The sequence below is a fragment of the Carassius carassius genome, chromosome 15 (assembly GCF_963082965.1).
Source record: "Carassius carassius chromosome 15, fCarCar2.1, whole genome shotgun sequence".
Taxonomy (NCBI): Eukaryota; Metazoa; Chordata; class Actinopteri; order Cypriniformes; family Cyprinidae; genus Carassius; species Carassius carassius.
In genome coordinates this window covers 28,253,958-28,272,253 of record NC_081769.1, presented here as the reverse complement: position 1 = coordinate 28,272,253, position 18,296 = coordinate 28,253,958, and the positions used below count along the sequence as shown (strand labels likewise).

The 18,296-nt window shown below is 36.0% G+C and overlaps 1 protein-coding gene across 3 annotated transcripts in view; it reads left to right on the top strand.

The window, feature by feature from the left end:
• The window catches only part of cpne4a (copine IVa), a 56,906-nt gene that overhangs the window by 16,734 nt on the left and 21,876 nt on the right, over nt 1-18,296 (top strand). For all 3 annotated transcript variants that reach the window (XM_059568311.1, XM_059568309.1, XM_059568310.1), the window contains 5 exons: nt 11,518-11,697; nt 12,495-12,566; nt 12,989-13,063; nt 16,156-16,239; nt 16,324-16,413. In XM_059568311.1, coding sequence (XP_059424294.1) covers nt 11,650-11,697; nt 12,495-12,566; nt 12,989-13,063; nt 16,156-16,239; nt 16,324-16,413 — 369 coding nt within the window. In that variant the 5' untranslated portion in view covers nt 11,518-11,649. The remainder of the gene's footprint in view (nt 1-11,517; nt 11,698-12,494; nt 12,567-12,988; nt 13,064-16,155; nt 16,240-16,323; nt 16,414-18,296) is intronic.

Below are 18,296 nucleotides of genomic sequence, written 5' to 3'. Positions count from 1 at the left end.
TCATTTTCACGTGTTATTAAGCCTTGCCACTTGCCAATTTAACCATTCAAAAAACTTTAAAGCATTCAAACACAAGATGCGGAAAAGCTGAACTGAGCAGCTGGTTACTCGTGCGCTGTGCTCAGTGCGCACGCGGAGAGAGAGCCGCGTCTCAGAGACAGTAACACTGAACTGAGCTCTCCTTCGCGGAATTGCTAATGCAACCTTTTCACACCACAGACTGAACACAATTAATCATTGCTTGGTAATTGGCCAACAAAGTATTGACTGTTGTCTGAAGTTTTGTTTGATTGTAATCCATTACATATCTTTCTATTAAAGTTATATTAGCAAGATGAATTTGTTCTGACAGTTAAACTCTGAGTTCTTGTCATATTTAATTACCATTTTTTTAAAACTATAGCAAATAAACTGATAATGTGAGAAATGTTGAAGGTGTCTGAATGAATTTTGGTTTGACTGTATGTTTAATTTTTACAGTGCTATTTTACATTTAATTATTCGGTTTCTGTACCTGGACACTTACAAACTTGAAAAAACTTAAACACTGTGTAAATAGCACAAACAAATAAACAGAACAAACATACAAATTAAACACTTTTAAACAGGGCCCACTGGTACAACCTGCACCGGGGCCCCGCTGACCCCAGCTACGGCCCTGTTTACAGTACCAGCCTTGTCAGTGAACTATGAGGGCAAAAAAACAAAACAGAAACAAAATAATCGTTCATTAATCGTAATCGAGGTAAAATGTTCAATTAATCGAGGTTTTGATTTTAGGCCATAGTCGTCCAGCCCTATTGCAAAATGTAATTTAATCCTGTGAATCAAAGCTGAATATTCAGCATCATTACTCCAGTCTTTTATTTACTCCATTTATTATTACAAATGTTGAAAACTTTTGTGCTGCTAAATATTTTTGTATTTTTAATGTCTTTACTGTTACTTTTGATCAGGTTAATGCATGCTTGTTGAATAAAAGTATGAATATCTTTAACAACAACAAAAAAACTACTTTTGAACTTTTTTTTCACATCTTATGTACATTTAATTTAATTTTATTTAAAATGTGATGCATTGCTTTTGTTTCGTTGATCACACTGTGAATAGTCCCATCTGAGTGCGTTGCATTGAGATATAGTATCTAATAAAAAATAGTAAGAGCAATGTATGCTATTCAGACTATAGCTTTTTTTATGCAAATAACCATTGAATTTGGATTGCCACACTTTCTGTCTCTTCCTCCTCCGTCCATTCATCGTCCTCTTTGAAAAATCCTTTTCTGCCAACCCTTTTACCATCTTCACAGGTGTTCAAAGACAGCAAGCGAGATCTCAGTTGTGTCGCTCTTCCTTTTTGCCTCATTTAAAATGGACAGTTGCATCGTTAAATGAAGGCAACATTTCCTCTAACAGGTTTGCCTTATTTGAGCCGTTCAACAAACTGAGCGGTGATGTGAGAGCGGGGTAAACATCTTATTTGTGGTGCTGGTGTGCAGTTGAAATGGTTAATGATAGCTGTTGCTGGACCCTGCGGTCCTCCACCTTGGGCCCTGCTCTCATAAGATGGGGCAACGCTGATGAGCCCTGGAGAATACCTCCATTCTCTTACACTGGTGGGCTAATGAGGAGAAGCAGCTCATTAACTATGCAGAATGAAGGTGGCTGCACATTCAGAGACCGCACGTTCTGACTAAGATATGAGGAAAGTAAGGTAAATGTGGTTTCCAGGGACAATTAGATGCTTGTGTGGGGGATGTTGCACATGTTGAGGCTCCTTTGGGGCAGTGCTATTTGTGACTTGTGTGTGTGTGTTTTGTATGTGTGAGAATGTATATGATGAAACCTTATGAAATATGCTCATGCTTGCCAAACTTCTATCCGGTGTATCACACTCACAAGAAAGGCCAAGGAGCGAGGCTGGTGTGAAAACATTTATAGTTGCTTGTTTTGCATACTGTTTCAGTAGATCAGACATTGCTAATATGCTTACACAACAACATGTAATTGGTGCAATTTCCAGCCCATATTCAAAGCATATTCCGGGATTAGTAAATTAAAGGGTTAGTTCACCCAAAAATGAAAATGATGTCATTTATGACTCACCCTCATGTCGTTCCAAACCTGTACGACCTCCGTTCATCTTCGGAACACAGTTTAAGATATAATTTAAATTTAGTCCGAGAGCTTTCAGTCCCTTCATTGAAACTGTGTGTATGGTATACTGTCCATGTCCAGAAAGGTAATAAAAACATCATCAAAGTAGTCCATGTGACATCAGAGGGTCAGTTAGAATTAGGGTTGTCACTTTTGTGAAAAAATCATTTTCGATTTTTAAGACAAAAGTGTTCATTGAATCGATTGTAAAATCGATTTTCCATGTCTAAAAAAAAAGATGTTTCCTTTTTCACCGTCAAATAACGGACGAATGTAAAGAGAGCGCTGGAAACGCACAAGTCAGCAATATTTCTTATTTATTGGCATGAAGTTTCATGCAGAATAACAAACAGCAACAGGAGTGCAACATTCTCGAAAAAATATATGTGCAGAGGGGACGGCTGCCATAACAAAAGAAAAACATCACTGCATGCTTCAACCCGGCTGCATTTATGATTTAGGCAATTCAAAAATCTCCACGATTATTTAAAAAAATGATTCAATCCATTTCAAACAACTGTTCAAAAAATGAAACTTTAAATGGACTTGAGAACAGGCCATGTGTGTTTTTTTATTGAGCGTAACCGACACTTAGGCTAGGCGGCACTAGGCAGGCATAATGAAATGCGCAAAAATGCTAGGGCCATTAAAAATTTATTGGACAGGAAAACAAGTCGATCAACATTTTCAGGGTCCAGAGCAGAGCGTTTTTTATTCACTATATATGTCCAGCTTTTGAGAAGATGTGCTCCGACCGCACTGATGTCCCAGGGACACTCAGGTACAGCTGCGCAAGTTGGGGGTATTACTGCCAATTCTCCACCACAAAAGCCGGTCGCTGTCAGCTTGCAATAGTCCTTTTCATAACTCAGAATCTCCTGTAACTAGATAATTCCTGTAATGCGAATGAGGCGGATTCGCGTCTACCGCGCCACGAGTCCTCCAGAATACGTCTTTACATTGACTTAACATTGAAATCATTCACGCCAGACACTCTATTCGCGTTTGGTGTGAACGCAGCATAAAAGGTCGCTTTCGATGTCACTGGGTCTTATAGGTGCGTAAAATTGCTGGTATTTTCTGTCTAGCTTTCGCAACGCATACTGCACTGTCGGAATTCTTTATTTTCTTTTTCTGCTTGTTTGTGAGTTTTGTTACACCTATATTTTTTAATTGTTTAATTCTTTTAAAATCAATAGTGTACATATTTGGTTAAAATCGATTCCCTATTTTCATTTCCGAAACTTTTTTGGTTGGTCCTATCGATTGTGCAATCGATTTTTGAACTAAAAGTGACAGCCCTAGTTAGAATTTGTTGAAGCATCAAAAATACATTTTGGTCCCAAAAAAAAAAAAAAAAAGACTTTATTCAGCATTGTCTTCTCTTCCGGGTCTGTTGTGAGCACGTTCACGATGCTGCATTAACGCTGATGACGTATGACCCTGCTGACGTGTTATCTTTGTTATTGCAGCGTCAGCAGCATCATACGTCATCAGCGTTTGTTATTTTTGGACCAAAATGTATTTTCGATGCTTAAAGGTGCCATGTGCAAAAATTTATGTAAAAATATCCAAAAAATGACCTACACGCATCAAAAGAATGAGAAGAAATAAGGGCGATGATGTCATCAAAAAAATGTCAAGTTATAATGCTGCAGAGATATCAACCTTAATTAGCATTAGCATTACTAGCCCCGGCCCGACAGGTGTCGTAATACCAGTTTCGGCCATGGGAGGCGGTATGCGGGAAACATAACCACCAGCCAACCTGCAATACACGAATAACTCGCACGGCTTGTGGGCATTCTTGAACCTGATGTCAATCGTGTGGAAAGTACAGCCCACTACTTCATTTCAGTTCAGGGAAGAGAGCGGAAGGATGACTGAAGCTCTTGGCAAGAGACCACCACCCGCTACAGGGAAACAACCGCGCTCGGAATCACAAATCAAATCCGATAAGAAAAGGAGCCGAACCAAAATAAACATCGGCACTGCTTTCAATCGCTGGAGACAACTGATGGACCTGAAAGAAATGAGGTTCGACACCGAACTTGCAACATTTCTTTTGGATTGGTAAGTTAGATGCTGTTAGTATTTCGCTAGAAGTTTGTTTTATATGTTTGTGTATTTTTTTCGGGAAGTTATAACATAAAAATGTATCGAAGGCTGTTCGATAAACGTGCTAATGTTAGCGATGGCTAACCGTAGCTGCGTTTGATAATTAGCTAGCTATAACTTACCCATTTTTTTATATCATAACTAACCTGCTCTGTCTACTCTGTTGGTCTCCGTGTCCTCTTTGCTTCGTGGTTTTTCTGTACGTGAGAAAATTGATGTGTGGCGTGAAAGCGTGTGAAAAGAGTCAATTGCGTGTGTCTCACGGTGAATGCTTGAGAGTTGGCAGCTCTGGTTACGTTGGTTGGCGCTAGCTTGGTCAACATCAGCTGTCTGATGTTGACCAATGATGTTGACAGAATGCTGTCTGTCAAATTAATTTAATTCAAATAATGTGTATATACAACTCAAAATGTAATATGAACAAAACGAATAGGAACATATTCACTGGTAAAGGTGAAGGGGAGAAGCTTGAAGATGTCATGTTTCAAAATCACTTGACATCACCCAACGTTCCTCTGGAGGCAAAACGTCCTCTTAGGCTTCGGCTATGGCTGTAGGGTTGTTGTGAAGGTAGGGGCGGAGCATAGAGACTATGCCGTTTCTCGTTTGTTACTCTAGAGTAGACCAATTCACTTTATTGAAGCATACTGCCCCCATCTGGTATAGAATGTGGAGTATGACTTGATTTTTTTGCCAGACATGAAAGATGGCACCTTTAAACAAATTCACATGGACTAATTTTGATGATGTTTTTATTACCTTTCTGGACATGGACAGTATATCGTACATACATTTTCAATGGAGGGACAGAAAGGTCTCGGACTAAATCTAAAATATCTTAAACTGTGTTCTAAAGATAAACAAAGGTCTTACGGGTTTGGAACGACATGAGGGTGAGTTATTAATTACATAATTTTCATTTTTGGATGAACTAACCCTTTATGCTCACCTGCCAGCATTTGTCATATTCACTCTTTTAAAAGCCACACAAAGAAAACAATATGAATATTAGCATTAAAAGTGCTTACTAAACTTTTTGTGTAAAGTTCTATTAAATTGTTTAACTTTGTTGCAATGACAACAGAATATCATACTTTATCAAACTCTAAAATGACTGCAAAATTACAGCTTTTCTGCTCAAATAGTACATACGATTTAACAGAGGAATAAATGGAAATGTGTTTATAAAATTATAAGTTTCAAATAATAATGTCAGTAAAGATTTTTTTCCTTATTCTTCAAAAAATCTTGAAAAAAAAAAACTGATCCTGGTTTCCTAAAAAAATAAGTAGTACAACTGTTTTCAAAATTGATCATGATAAGAAGTGTTTCATAAACACCAAATCAGCACATTAAAATGATTTTTAAAAAATCATGTTACACCAAATTTGCATCACAAGATTAAATTGTAAAATAGAACATAGATATTTTAACATTAATAACATATATAAAAAGACACCATACACTACAGTTATTTTAAATTGTAAGAATGCATATTTATACACACACACAGCTGTGAAAAGGTTTTTGCCCCCTTACTGTTTTTATTTTTTTGCATATTCGTCACACTTAAAATATTCAGATCAAACTAATTTTAATATTGCACAAAGATAATACTTAAATAGAACTTGATTTCCTGATTCGACAGGTGTGGCAGTAATCAGGCCTGGGTGGGGCTAGTGAAATTTAACTAAGATAATGTGGTTAAATTACAGTTCTTTCATGATTTAATTCATGACTTAGTCACAGATAGGTTTGGACAGCCTTATCGTTGTGTAATATAAAAATTTGTTTTATGATATGAATCTTTTAAGTGTGACAAATATGCAAATAAGTTTGAAAACAGGAAGGGCTCAAAAACCCTTTCACAGCACTGAACATACATACATATATAGTTATATAGAGATGTTATAAATTAACTTTTAAAAGTAATTTCATCTAAAAAAAGTAAAACAAAATTATGGTGAGTATTTGATTCTCCAGAATCATACGAAGTTCATATTTGTGATTGAACTACTGCCTTAAACCATAATCAGTGTTGGGAAGGTTACTTTGGAAATGTAATAGGTTACAGATTACAAGTTACCCTGTTTAAAATGTAATAGTAGTGTAACTTTTTTAATTACTTTAATAAAGTAATGTAACTAATTACTTTTGAGTACATTTTGATGACTTTTAATAACTTTTAAATTTCTAATGAATGTTAATTTGCAACTTTTAATCATCTTCAACCATTTTACACCATGCAGGTTTAACCTTAAAGTAGTGCTCAATACTGTCAGACTTTCACCATCCTTCATCACCTGAATAAAGAAATAGTTTATAGATACTGTTTTTGAATCCAAATCTTTGCATAACTACAGGCATCTAACTGCATCTAACAATGGTTTGGGGAAAAATGGTTAATAAAAAAATAAAAGCATATACATCAACTCAAATATGGTTATCTAATAAGCATGTGTCCTATTTTGTGTACTAAACTCCTGAAACATTGGTGTCTTTTTGAAACACTGCTGTCTCTTTGTATATGATATGATGATTGAATCCTTAGGTTGGGGGACTTGCAACGTAATTAAGAGTTCTCTCCTGAACTGCACCTTCACTTCCATTATCCATCCATCCTCTCATGACTTTAATACTGAAGATTTTTATTTGACTTTTACCATGTTTTGTAAGTGCAATTTTGTTTTTTTGGCAAATGAATTACCACTTGTATTTATTTTTACTACAAATTCCATAGTTAAACCATTTTAGTGCCATACCATAGGCTACATTAATTTTCCTAAGGGTTGTGTTTTTGTATGCACTAGCTCCCCCTAAACCTATGATAAAATATGATGATTTGTCTGCTAACTTACTACTGTAACATTACAAAAGATAATAATGACGTCGTTTATACAGTATTTTGAGTGAGTGTGAGCAATGTGCTGCTGCCTGATTTCCACAGACACGCAGAACGTGCAGGATTCATATTCAGTCTTTTTGCGGCTTAATATTCACAGACATCAGTCCATATCGGGTTTTGATTCAAGTGTACTGACCTACTTTTTGATTTATTGGTCCATTATTCGTCCAATATGTGGCATATTGCGTCCGCGTTATAGGCTGAATTCCATTTTTATGACTGGATTCTACGAATGTGTTTTCCGCGTCTCGGATATTATGGGCCATATGTCTTAGTGCACTTTGGGAAAGAAATAAGCTGTATGTGGATGTGTGTAAATATTCAAATGTAATCCTCTTTGTAATCGTTACAATTTTAATATGTAACTGTAATTTAATTATTCATTTTTTCTTAGTAACTGTAACTGATTACTGTTACATTTATTTTGTAATTAAATTACGTAACGCCGTTACATGTAACTAGTTACTCACCAACACTGACAATAATTGTATAATCAACATATTGATATAAATCACCATCTGAGCAGCTCCAATGAAGTAGAGCTGAATGACAAGAAGCATTTCCAACAATGGTGTCTTGAATATTTATTGGTATCTCCAGAGCTCTATTGGACTGCTCTGCTCTCACAGCCAAAAAACTGTCAGTCAAGTGTAGTTATTAACTCAGGGCCCTGTTTATGCAGGCATAAAGGGACTTTTCTAAGCCTGAGTGGACACATGTCTTTTTTGAAAAGCTGGCTTGTCCAGACTTCTCTTGCCAGAAATTGTCATGTGGGATCTGCTTGTTGATGTGAATGGGAGTGTGATGGAGGATCCACGAATGCAAGCCTTGGCTTGGGATGGCTCTGCTTTTCTGGTTCCAGGTCACATTTTTATTTGCCTGAGGAAAAATCCTGTAAGGGCTGATTTGTTATCAGTGAGCGATGAAACGACTGGTCAATTTTTGGCCATTCTGACACTATTGACATTATTGTGCTTGATTGAATAACAGAGGTAGTAGTTCACCTTGTGTCAGTTTGTGTTTTGCAATATTGCTTAGTGATTTTTTATGAAAGTCAATTTTTAGCAATTTAGTGTGCATTTCATTTGCTATCAATAAAATTTTTGTCTGTACTTTTTAATGAAATTAGATTAATTATCTGCTATTTAGCTTTTTCACAAATAGGTATTTCAACCTAAGTAGTGTTTTTCGACAAAAATATACTAATTTATGGTTAATTGATTAACAAAACTGAGGTACATCTGCTTACAGCTAGTGTATTTGCGCATCGTAAAAGATGACTTAATTCATTTTACTTAATTACTTTGATTATGTTTGTTAAGGTTTACATGTCTGCCAATCCTCTTATAGCTCATGTGTGATTCCAGCCTGTTTTTTCGGTTTGCTTAACATGATCTTTAAATGTTTACTTTCTTTTAATAGACAATATGTCACAAAATAGAGGCAATTAGTTCTTTTCTGATGAATAATCACAAGGCACGTTCTGAGAGGTTAACAAGTTGTCTGATGTACAACAGAGCAGATGTTCCCTGATAGCAGTGTCAGAATAATCCCTGTACAAACAACAATTAGACAGAGAACGGATGTATATTAAGCATCATCAGAACTGTACTATTTTCCCTTTGATGAGTGAGATTTATTTGCATATTCAGCAGCAGAAATAAACAGCTGCTTCGGGGTCCATGCCACCCCGATTGATGTTTATTCCCTCCAGGTGAATTCTGAGTAGATGGCCCATGCAACTTTCCCAATAAAACAGCGTCAGCTGCCCTGAGGAAGCCCCTGTAAATAAAAAGAGCAAACAGCTGGAAGAGTCAGGCAAATATTTATAGACCTTAATGAAGAGAAATGGTGGTGTCTCCAGATGGTTGGTGCAAATTAAATGGGAAGCCTTAGGTTATATACATTGACCATTTTAATGCTGAAGTTATTTATTTGAAGAATATTTTCAAGAAAATATATATATAAAAATAAAGCTTGAGTTGTAATTTAGAACCTGGAACACCATCAGGCCATCTAAGATATATATGAGCTTGTTTATTCATCATTACATAATTTGCTCACCATTGAATCCTCTCCAGTCCAGACAGATGATAAAAACAACACAACAATCCACACGACACCAGCCCATTAATTAACATCTTGTGAAGTGAAAAGCTGCATGTTTCTAAACCCCCTTTCACACTGCACATTGGTCCCAGAAAATTGCCGGGTCGCCTTCTGTGTGAACGCAAACACAAATCCTGAAACAAATCACTTAATTTAGGTTATAACTGTCACTTCTGGTGAAAATACTAATCCATAATGAAGCATGAAGCAACATTGTACATCTTGGATGCAACTCATTGTACATCTTGGATGGCTTTTGATGGCAAATTTAAATTTTCATATAAACAAATTTTTTGTTGTTAAGCTTACAATTCATAACAGTTCATATACAGTACACACTTAATAATAAACCTTCACTTTACACGAATTAAATACATTATTATGATAAACATTTACATGAAATTTGAATCTTTTTAAATGGTCAAATATCTTCTCTGTCAGAAAGGAAGCAAGCAAGCTTGGTGTTTACCCCTTGCAGAGAGCAGACTGAAATGTAAAAGAACAGAATCCCGAGTCTCTGAGCTGCCAGAGGAAAGTTAAACAACTGAGACTAAACCATGACTAGGCGGCTGAGGGATGTCAGATAAAACGAACCCTTTTCTGTGTCTGTGTAAGGTGAGATGCAGATACATTCTTCAGGAACAGGGATTTAGCAGTGACATGGTTTTATCTTCTTGTTCTGAGATTGATTACATTTACTGGTTTTATTTAACTGAGCATTACAAAAGTTAACTTTAGGTGATTATGAATGAATTATGAGAATGATTAAGCATACCATATTCTCCTGAGTGTCCTAAATTAAGTTTTTCTTTTGTTTGCATCCTCTGTATCAAAATGATTTGCAACAGCTGCTATTAGTAATTGCCAGTTAATAGATTGTTTCAATCCAAAGGGACTTTAGATGCGCTTTAGTTGGGATTGATGAGAGCCATTAGGCTAAGTGCGCAAAAAAAGCAACTAGAGTTGGTTTGGCTGGTTAATGGTAAGACAAGTAGAAATGGATTGGGTTCGTACAGTACTAATTGATCACTTCCTTAAGGTCACTTCTCAGGTCACTGATTCCATGTTGATCTGGTCCTGAGTATTAGCACTTGTCAAATGTCTTTTTACTTCCTAATCAAGCATCTTGTCCTGAGATGAGATATTGACCTTAGAAATCCTTATTGAAAGCAATTAACATGATTAACCCATGTAGAGACTCTCCTGAACATCCACTAAATTGAACACAGCTCAACCAAAGCCAAGCCAAAGTATTTGGAAAAGAATTCTTGTGTACAGTGTGTGCATTACAAAAAAGTTAATGAAATGTGATAAAAGTATCTAATGAACATTTCAAAGACTTAGTTCGATAACCTCATGTCATTACATTCACTCCCACTGGATGGAAAAGTGCAGCTTGTACATTCTGATCTTAATTGTTACACAGAAGAAGCTAAGTTATACTGATTTCGAAAGATACAAGTCTGTAATTAATGAGACAATTTTATGTTTTGGGTGTTCCATTAATTAACTGTTCCATTAATAAGGTGATCTAACACCATGATACAGACTAAACATGGTCACTGAGGTCATGTGACAAAAATGTTTGTAGTGACGTGAAAAACAAAGCTTTTCAAAACTTTGAATCAATTGAACCAGTTGCTTAGCAAAATGATTCACTGTATGGAGAGCTCAAAATGCCCCATGTTGATGAATCCTGCTAGACAGAACAGTGTAAATGCAACAAAAACTCAACTCAAACATGCATAAAAACACCTTTTACAAACCAGTCGCCAATTAAATCATGTTAATTTGCTGTTTGAATCACTGGTTTGAAAAAACAAATGATTTTCAAACGTTTTGAAACTTAACAGTTTCAAATGTTTCGTTCAGTGAATGGTATCCAGTTATTATCTCAGAAATAATCTCAGAAGATCCAGTTATCATCTTTTCTTCTTTTTTTTTCTCAAATTTAAATATTTAAATAAAATTTTGGCAGTCAAATCAAATAACAAGTCACGAAAAGATGTTGCACCTTAAAAAATTGCATTGCATTATGGGATGCGCAGTATACCCTCTTGTTCACTTTAAATGTGGCCAATATAAAAGATTTTTCTTTCTTGTATTCCATACATCCAGAAATGTTATATTCTGCACATTGTACACTTATTGCAGAAATATTAGTATTATAGTATGGTGGTGTGCTGTTCTGAACATAAAGTAGATGTTTGTTTTCTGGTGTGTTTACAGGTGGACAGGACAGAGGTGATTCGGAGCTGTCTAAATCCCACGTTTTCTAAGGTCTTCACCCTGGACTTCTACTTCGAAGAGGTCCAGCGACTACGTTACGAGCTTTACGACATCAGTAGTAGTCATAATGGCATGAGAGAGGCAGACTGCCTGGGAGCCATGGAGTGCACACTGGGCCAAGTGAGCATAGAAATTCAAGAGGGCTACTTATTATTATTATGGTTTTTCTAGTTTGGCAAGTCAGGAAAGACTGTGCCCAAATCAGATGAAGCCTTCTAATTAAATAAGCTGACCAAAACTGTTAAGAGCATTTCCGGACATTTTATGGCTGATTGAATTTTGAAACGTGAGATGTCTGAGTAGCTTGCTCAGTGTGAGAAGGACGGCCGGCCCAGATGGGCCATGCTATTCTTTTATCTTCAGTTTGTGCAAATGGAAAACCAGACACATGATCTTCCGCCAGATGGTTAAGATTTGCAGTTTTTCAGTAAAGAATTTGCTAGAGTCTTAAAATGTATGAGTTGTATGAAATGTTGACTTTGTTCAATATTCATGTGTTTATTTTTTTGCATCAAAGCCACTTTCTAGGTCTGCTTTTCTCTCAGAGGAGCTGGGTTGTTTGTTTTAATTCAGTCTGTTTTGGTTGGAGGGGGAAGGGGAGAGCATAATTGTTGAAATAAGCTGCGTTTAATAATGCGAGAAAGCGAGGTGTTGACACTCACTCATACGGAGTTTCTAGGGGAAATAAAACCAAAAGCTCTCCCTCCTATTTATAAATATTTAACAGCTAATAATGAAGCACTTATCTGGAGTGGATAAGACTTCATGGTGTAATTAGGAAGTTTACATGCCAAATTCTCCCTGAGGTGTTATTAAATGCTGCGTTCAGTGCATGTTTGTGTTTTTCGTGTGTGTTTTGTCCATCAAAGCAAGGTGGCCTCTGACCAACTTTAAATATCTTATTTTTCTCCAAATAGATCGTCTCCCAGAGAAAATTCACCAAAGCCCTGCTTAAACAGGGCAACACAGTTGGGAAATCATCCATCATGGTGAGCACTATCCCAAATCCCAAATTTATCTGTTTGCTTTCTCTCACGCTCTACTTATGCAAACATCCAGCAGTGCACAACACCAGCAAATGGCCTTAGGCAAACATTTCATGGTCTAACCTTTAAAAGCTTTGCACTTTATATGACAGAGGTGCTTAGAATGATCAATGCCAGTACTGAACCCAGGCAAACATGGAAGAACTTTTCATAGTACACAAGAACCTTCCAAAACAGTCAGATACAAAAATGGCCTGAGGAGTTTGTAAATGCACACTGACAGAACGCAGAAGCATTAGTTGAACATGTAAAGCTCAGTGAGTGAGGAGAATGAGATCTATAAAACAAATGCCAGTCTTCACGGTTAGCTTCTGATTCTGTTTTTTCTTCTGCTGAAAACAATTCATCACTCTTTATCTCTCCAGATCACCACTGAGGAGCTGACAGGAAATAACGATTATGTCGAACTCTCATTCAGTGCGAGGAAGCTGGATGATAAGGTAGGAAGACCTCCTGTGCACTTTAGAATATAAAATGATCTTATGTAACTACAAATTTAAAGGGATAGTACACCCAAAGAATGAAATTTTGTCATCATTTATTTACCAAGCCTGTGTGAGTTTCATTCTTATGTTGATCATAAAAGAAGATGTTTTGAAGAATGCTGGTAATCAAAAAGTTAATGGTCCCCATTGACTTCTTCAGTATTTCTTTCCCTACAGTGGAAGTCAATGGGGACTAACAACTGTTTGGTTCTTCAAAATATCTTCTTTTGTGATCTGCATAAGAAAGGAACTAGTACAGGTTTGGAACAACGTGAGGGGGAGTAAATCATGACAAAATAAAACAAATTTGGTGAACTTTTTCTTTCCTATCCCTTTCCTACTGTTCAAAAGTTTGGAGTCAGTAAGTTTATTATTATTTTTATTTAAAGAAATTAATGTATTTATTCAGCAACAGTGCATTAAATGGACAAGTAAAAGATTCCTGTACTTCTATTTCAAATAAATGCTGTTCTTTTGAACTCTCTATTAATCAAAGAGTCTATAATTATAGTATAATTTTCACAAAAATATTGTCAAACAGCTGTTTTAAACATTGATAATAATCAAAAAATGTTTCTGAAGGATCATGTGACACTGAATACTGTCATGGCTGCTGCTTTGCAATTCAGCTTTGCCAACACAAGAATACATATTAAACTATATTAAAATAGAAAAGTTCTTTAATTTATTTTTATATTTCACTAAATATTTATGTTTTATTGTATTTTTGATCAAATAAATGCATCCTTGATGAGCAATCTTACTGACCCCCAAATTTTGAATTGTAGCACATAATTAGATTTTTTTGCATCATGATTTTTTTACAACTTTTTACCATCTCTAGATTTAAAAAGTCATTTTTTTGTGTCTGTGCTTTTAAGAATTTAACACATGAAATGAACAACAACCGTTTTCTGTTCTCTTGCACTGGGACTTGGGTTTGCTGTCATGTGTCAAATCTCACCCATCATTCAAAAACACCTCATGGCCAAGTTTGCATTACATTGTGAGTCGATCAACAGAGGACTTTGAAATGAGCCACTGAAACGGTTGTGATCACAAATGATCAGGGATGCTGTTAAAAATAAACTTCAGGCTTGATGAATCCCCATACTCGGAAATGCGGTCAGACAGTTGAGAAAGAAAAAGACAGAGAGGGAAAGATAGAGAGAGTACTATTCCTGTGGGAAACTATCAGCTCTTGTCAGCAGGGTAATTACATGGGACTAATATTAATAAGAGGGAATAATACAAGCATAACAAATGATCCACAGGAGTGTCTCAGTTTCACACAGACGTCTCATACTGCTGCTTGACACGGCGTCAAAGGGTAGAACAGGAAAGCCTCCTTATCAGTCACTTTTCTTCTCCTAAGTCATAATCCTTCATTGAAAATCATATCCTTGGCGTCTGAGTAATTAAAACTTTGATTAAGCTTTTAGACTGGAGGAGAGATGAGAGACCCAGGCTGTCAAGATTCTCTGATAACTTTTGATAAGTTGCTGTTTCTTTTCCATGTCTGAAACTTTGTTTTAATGACTACAAGCATTTAGGAAAACATTACTTTAGTAGATGACATCTTTGAATGCTAAGCTGCGAGTGATGTGTTCTGACTCTTCTGGGCATGTGGCTCTTTTTATGTGTTAAAGTTGTTTGGAAAGATCTGAAAGTCCTGAAAATGGCTCCTGGTAATTCAGTGCAGTTTTGATCGCTGTCCTCTGAGGAGAAGTGTTTTATAGGCATAATTAACTGAGGAAAATCTGCAACTGTGGGAAACTTCACAAAAGGCATACTAGTTTCTTATTGTCAGCAGATAATAATAAGTTTTGCAGTTTAAGATTTATACAATCTACAGTATTACAAGTGTGATAAAGGGACATGTATATGCATATTTCATGTGATATAGGATTAACCTACTTCTCAAGTGCTGAGAGTAGTATAAAGAAGTGAAATATTTATGGGTTCGTTGATATGTCCTTTCATTATAATTCTTTAGAACTATGATTTTGCATGAGTATTTCATGGTATGTTACTTACTCTCTTTCTCTCTCTCTCTCTCTCTCTCTCTCTCTCTCTCTCTCTCTCTCTTTCTCTCTCTCTCTATATATATATATACACTCTCTCTCGATATATAAACTATAAAACTCCCAGTACTTTTGGCAATATAGTGTATACATAGATTAAGATTTTGATGATATTGTATGTAAGGAAGCTATCATTTATTACAAATATTCGATAGCTGTATGCTATTTTTGAGCAGTCAATATTAATGAGAGGCATGTGATAATATGATAATAATAAGTTTTAAATAGCAGTTTATATGTTGTAAAGGCAACATTTGTGATTTTTTTTTTGAAGCACCTTGGTGGTCAAATAAAGGAAGAGATTTAGACCAAAGGAGTCTTCATGTTTCTGAAAAATAATAAAATAATTTAAAATAAACTAGGAAACAGGGTTGCATTTGATAGCATCTATCATGTAATTTTAGTGGCTTGATCATCTTGGCCTATATTGTAAAGTGCTAGTAATGTAATATCCATCCCCCACCATATTAAGCTTTGATCAGGTGAGGAGACCCCTGAGCAGACAGATAGCAGCAGAGGTGGGATGGGGCAGCTGATGGTGAGAGCACAGAAAGCTGTTTGGAAAAAAGTTACCAGCAAGGACACAATTCATTTTCAATGAAAGAGACGGGTAGAATTTAGAGCAGTTGCAATCCCAGGAAAGAATGGTGTATATGTCTAAGAACACCCTTATGGAATGCTTATCCTAGCCGGTTACTTATATCGCTTATAACAGGATCCGCAACTGCAGTTTAAATGGATTGGCCTGAGTATGGAATATTTATATATAATAGTATTGTGAAAGCGAGTAAACAGATGTTACAAACAGTGGGTTGCTAAAAAATTATGTTTCACGTGGTGATGCTGCTGGGCTAAATGAATGTACATTAGATGCATCATGCATATTATGGAATGTACAAATTCTCCAGAATCACTTTTGTTTGTGATGCTATCAACTGATCGCTGTGTTTGTTATTCCCTCAGGATTTTTTCAGCAAGTCAGATCCATTCTTAGAGATCTACAGGGTAAATGATGACAATACTCAGCAACTAGTGCACAGAACAGAGGTAAGAAAACCATTTCTCTCTAAGATCTCTTTGTGATAGTGCTTGACTGAAACTGAATCACTCTCTATCCCCCTCTGCACATAGACCGTCATGAATAACCTCAACCCCGCATGGAAGACCTTCAAGACGTCCCTTAACTCACTCTGTAGTGGAGACCATGAAAGAATACTGAAGGTAAAATTTGTCACTTGCTGTTGGAGATTAATGTGTATTTGACATACACTAACAAATAAATACACGGATCCATTTGAATTTATTTATATATTTACATTAGCATTTGCAATTCATGTTCCTGGCAGAAGGCAGCTTATAAGAAGCTTGGAAGAACATGCATTGCATTCATAATTTGATGTAGTCGCTCTTGGTTAAAAATGGTCTGCTTTTTCTCTTCAATAATTCGACTAAAATTTGACTGAAAGGCACTTCAGCACTTTGGGAAAAGCTGTTTTATTAGTGAATTAATGTAGATGTATTTTTCAGTGCGCTGCACTCAGAGCCGGATTATCCATAAGGGCACTTGGGCCAGTGCCCAGGGGCACCAACCATTCACAACAACTAGGGGGGCACCCCATGACTTCAAAAATATTTTTCGTAAATTGTTTTATTATTAACTTGAAATTCTTGAAAGACCATACATAACTCGTTTATGAACACTAACTTAACAACAATAATAATAATAATAAATTTAAATAAATAAAGATTACATGACCACTATCAGTCCCCCCCTTCCGTCCCCAATCTGTCAGAGTTGAGTTGGTCCACAACAAGTACGCGCAAATGTGTAATTTTTTTGGACAGACGTCAATTAAGTGGTTTTACAAAAAGAAAGTTAAAGACAGACAAGGACGCTAGACATTTAGCTAAAATTCAAAATGTTCCAGGGATCGAAAGTTTTTTTTTTTTAAACGAGTGAAGAATGAGCTCAGGACGACAATGACACAGAAGCGATTGACTGTACTCTCCCTGTTTACCATTGAAGTTAAAGTTAAAAAATTACCGTCTACAGCCGCGAGAGGGCGCTCTATGCTGCTCAGTGCTCCTGTAGTTTACACTGAAAACATAGAGCGCCCTCTCGCGGCTGTAGATGGTAATGTTTTCCCTTGGTTCTAAATAAATGCGACTTATAGTCCAGTGCAGTGCGACTTATATATGTTTTTTTCCTTGTCATGACGTATTTTTGAACTGATGCGACTTATACTTAGGTTCGACTTATAAACCTAAAAATACGGTAGTTGGACAAGTAAATAAATTACATGTGAGAAATCACCTTAATTATGTCTGAAGGGGTGGGGGGTGGGGGGTCAGTACGTCATAAACGTCATAAATACATCATAAACGTGTCAGTACGTCATAAATAGAACGCAGCAGCAGTTTACTGTTGGGAATTTGTTATGCCGCATGCACTGTAGACAGCATAATAGGTTCTATTGTATTTTGACGCTGGGCTGTTTGTGTCCGGTGTAGACACTGCAGGGTGATATGGCTGTGGCCATACTGAGAAAGGAATAACTCGGGGATAGTTTGAGATGAATGTGTTCAAGCACACCAATATAATAAGTATATAAAATATAAAAGTAGTAGTTTCCCTTAAGAATCTAAAATAGAGTACTGTATGTTAAATTAATATAATCATGATAATACATGTGCCTTTCCCCACAGGAATTATCTGAAAGACAGATGGAAATAAAGTTTTTTTTTATTATTTTATATTTCTAATTATTCAAGCCAATGATTCACAAAACATTATGATCAGCACAAACTCACTGCTAATTTTGCAAGAGGCAGTATTCCTTTAGTTGATTCATTAACTGGTTTATATTAAAAACATAGGTACTTTTGAGATATAGGCATATACTACTGTTCAATTTATAAACCTTCAGAAATCATTTTAAGAACTGTCTGTCATTCCATCATTCAAGAAACATTTGTCATGACAGATAAAAACAGTTGTGCTGCTTAATATTTTTGTGGAAATCATTAACTTTTTTATCATAATTAATTTAATTGAATTTAATAATTAAGTTATTAATCATAACTTTTTTTAACATTGTGTGATG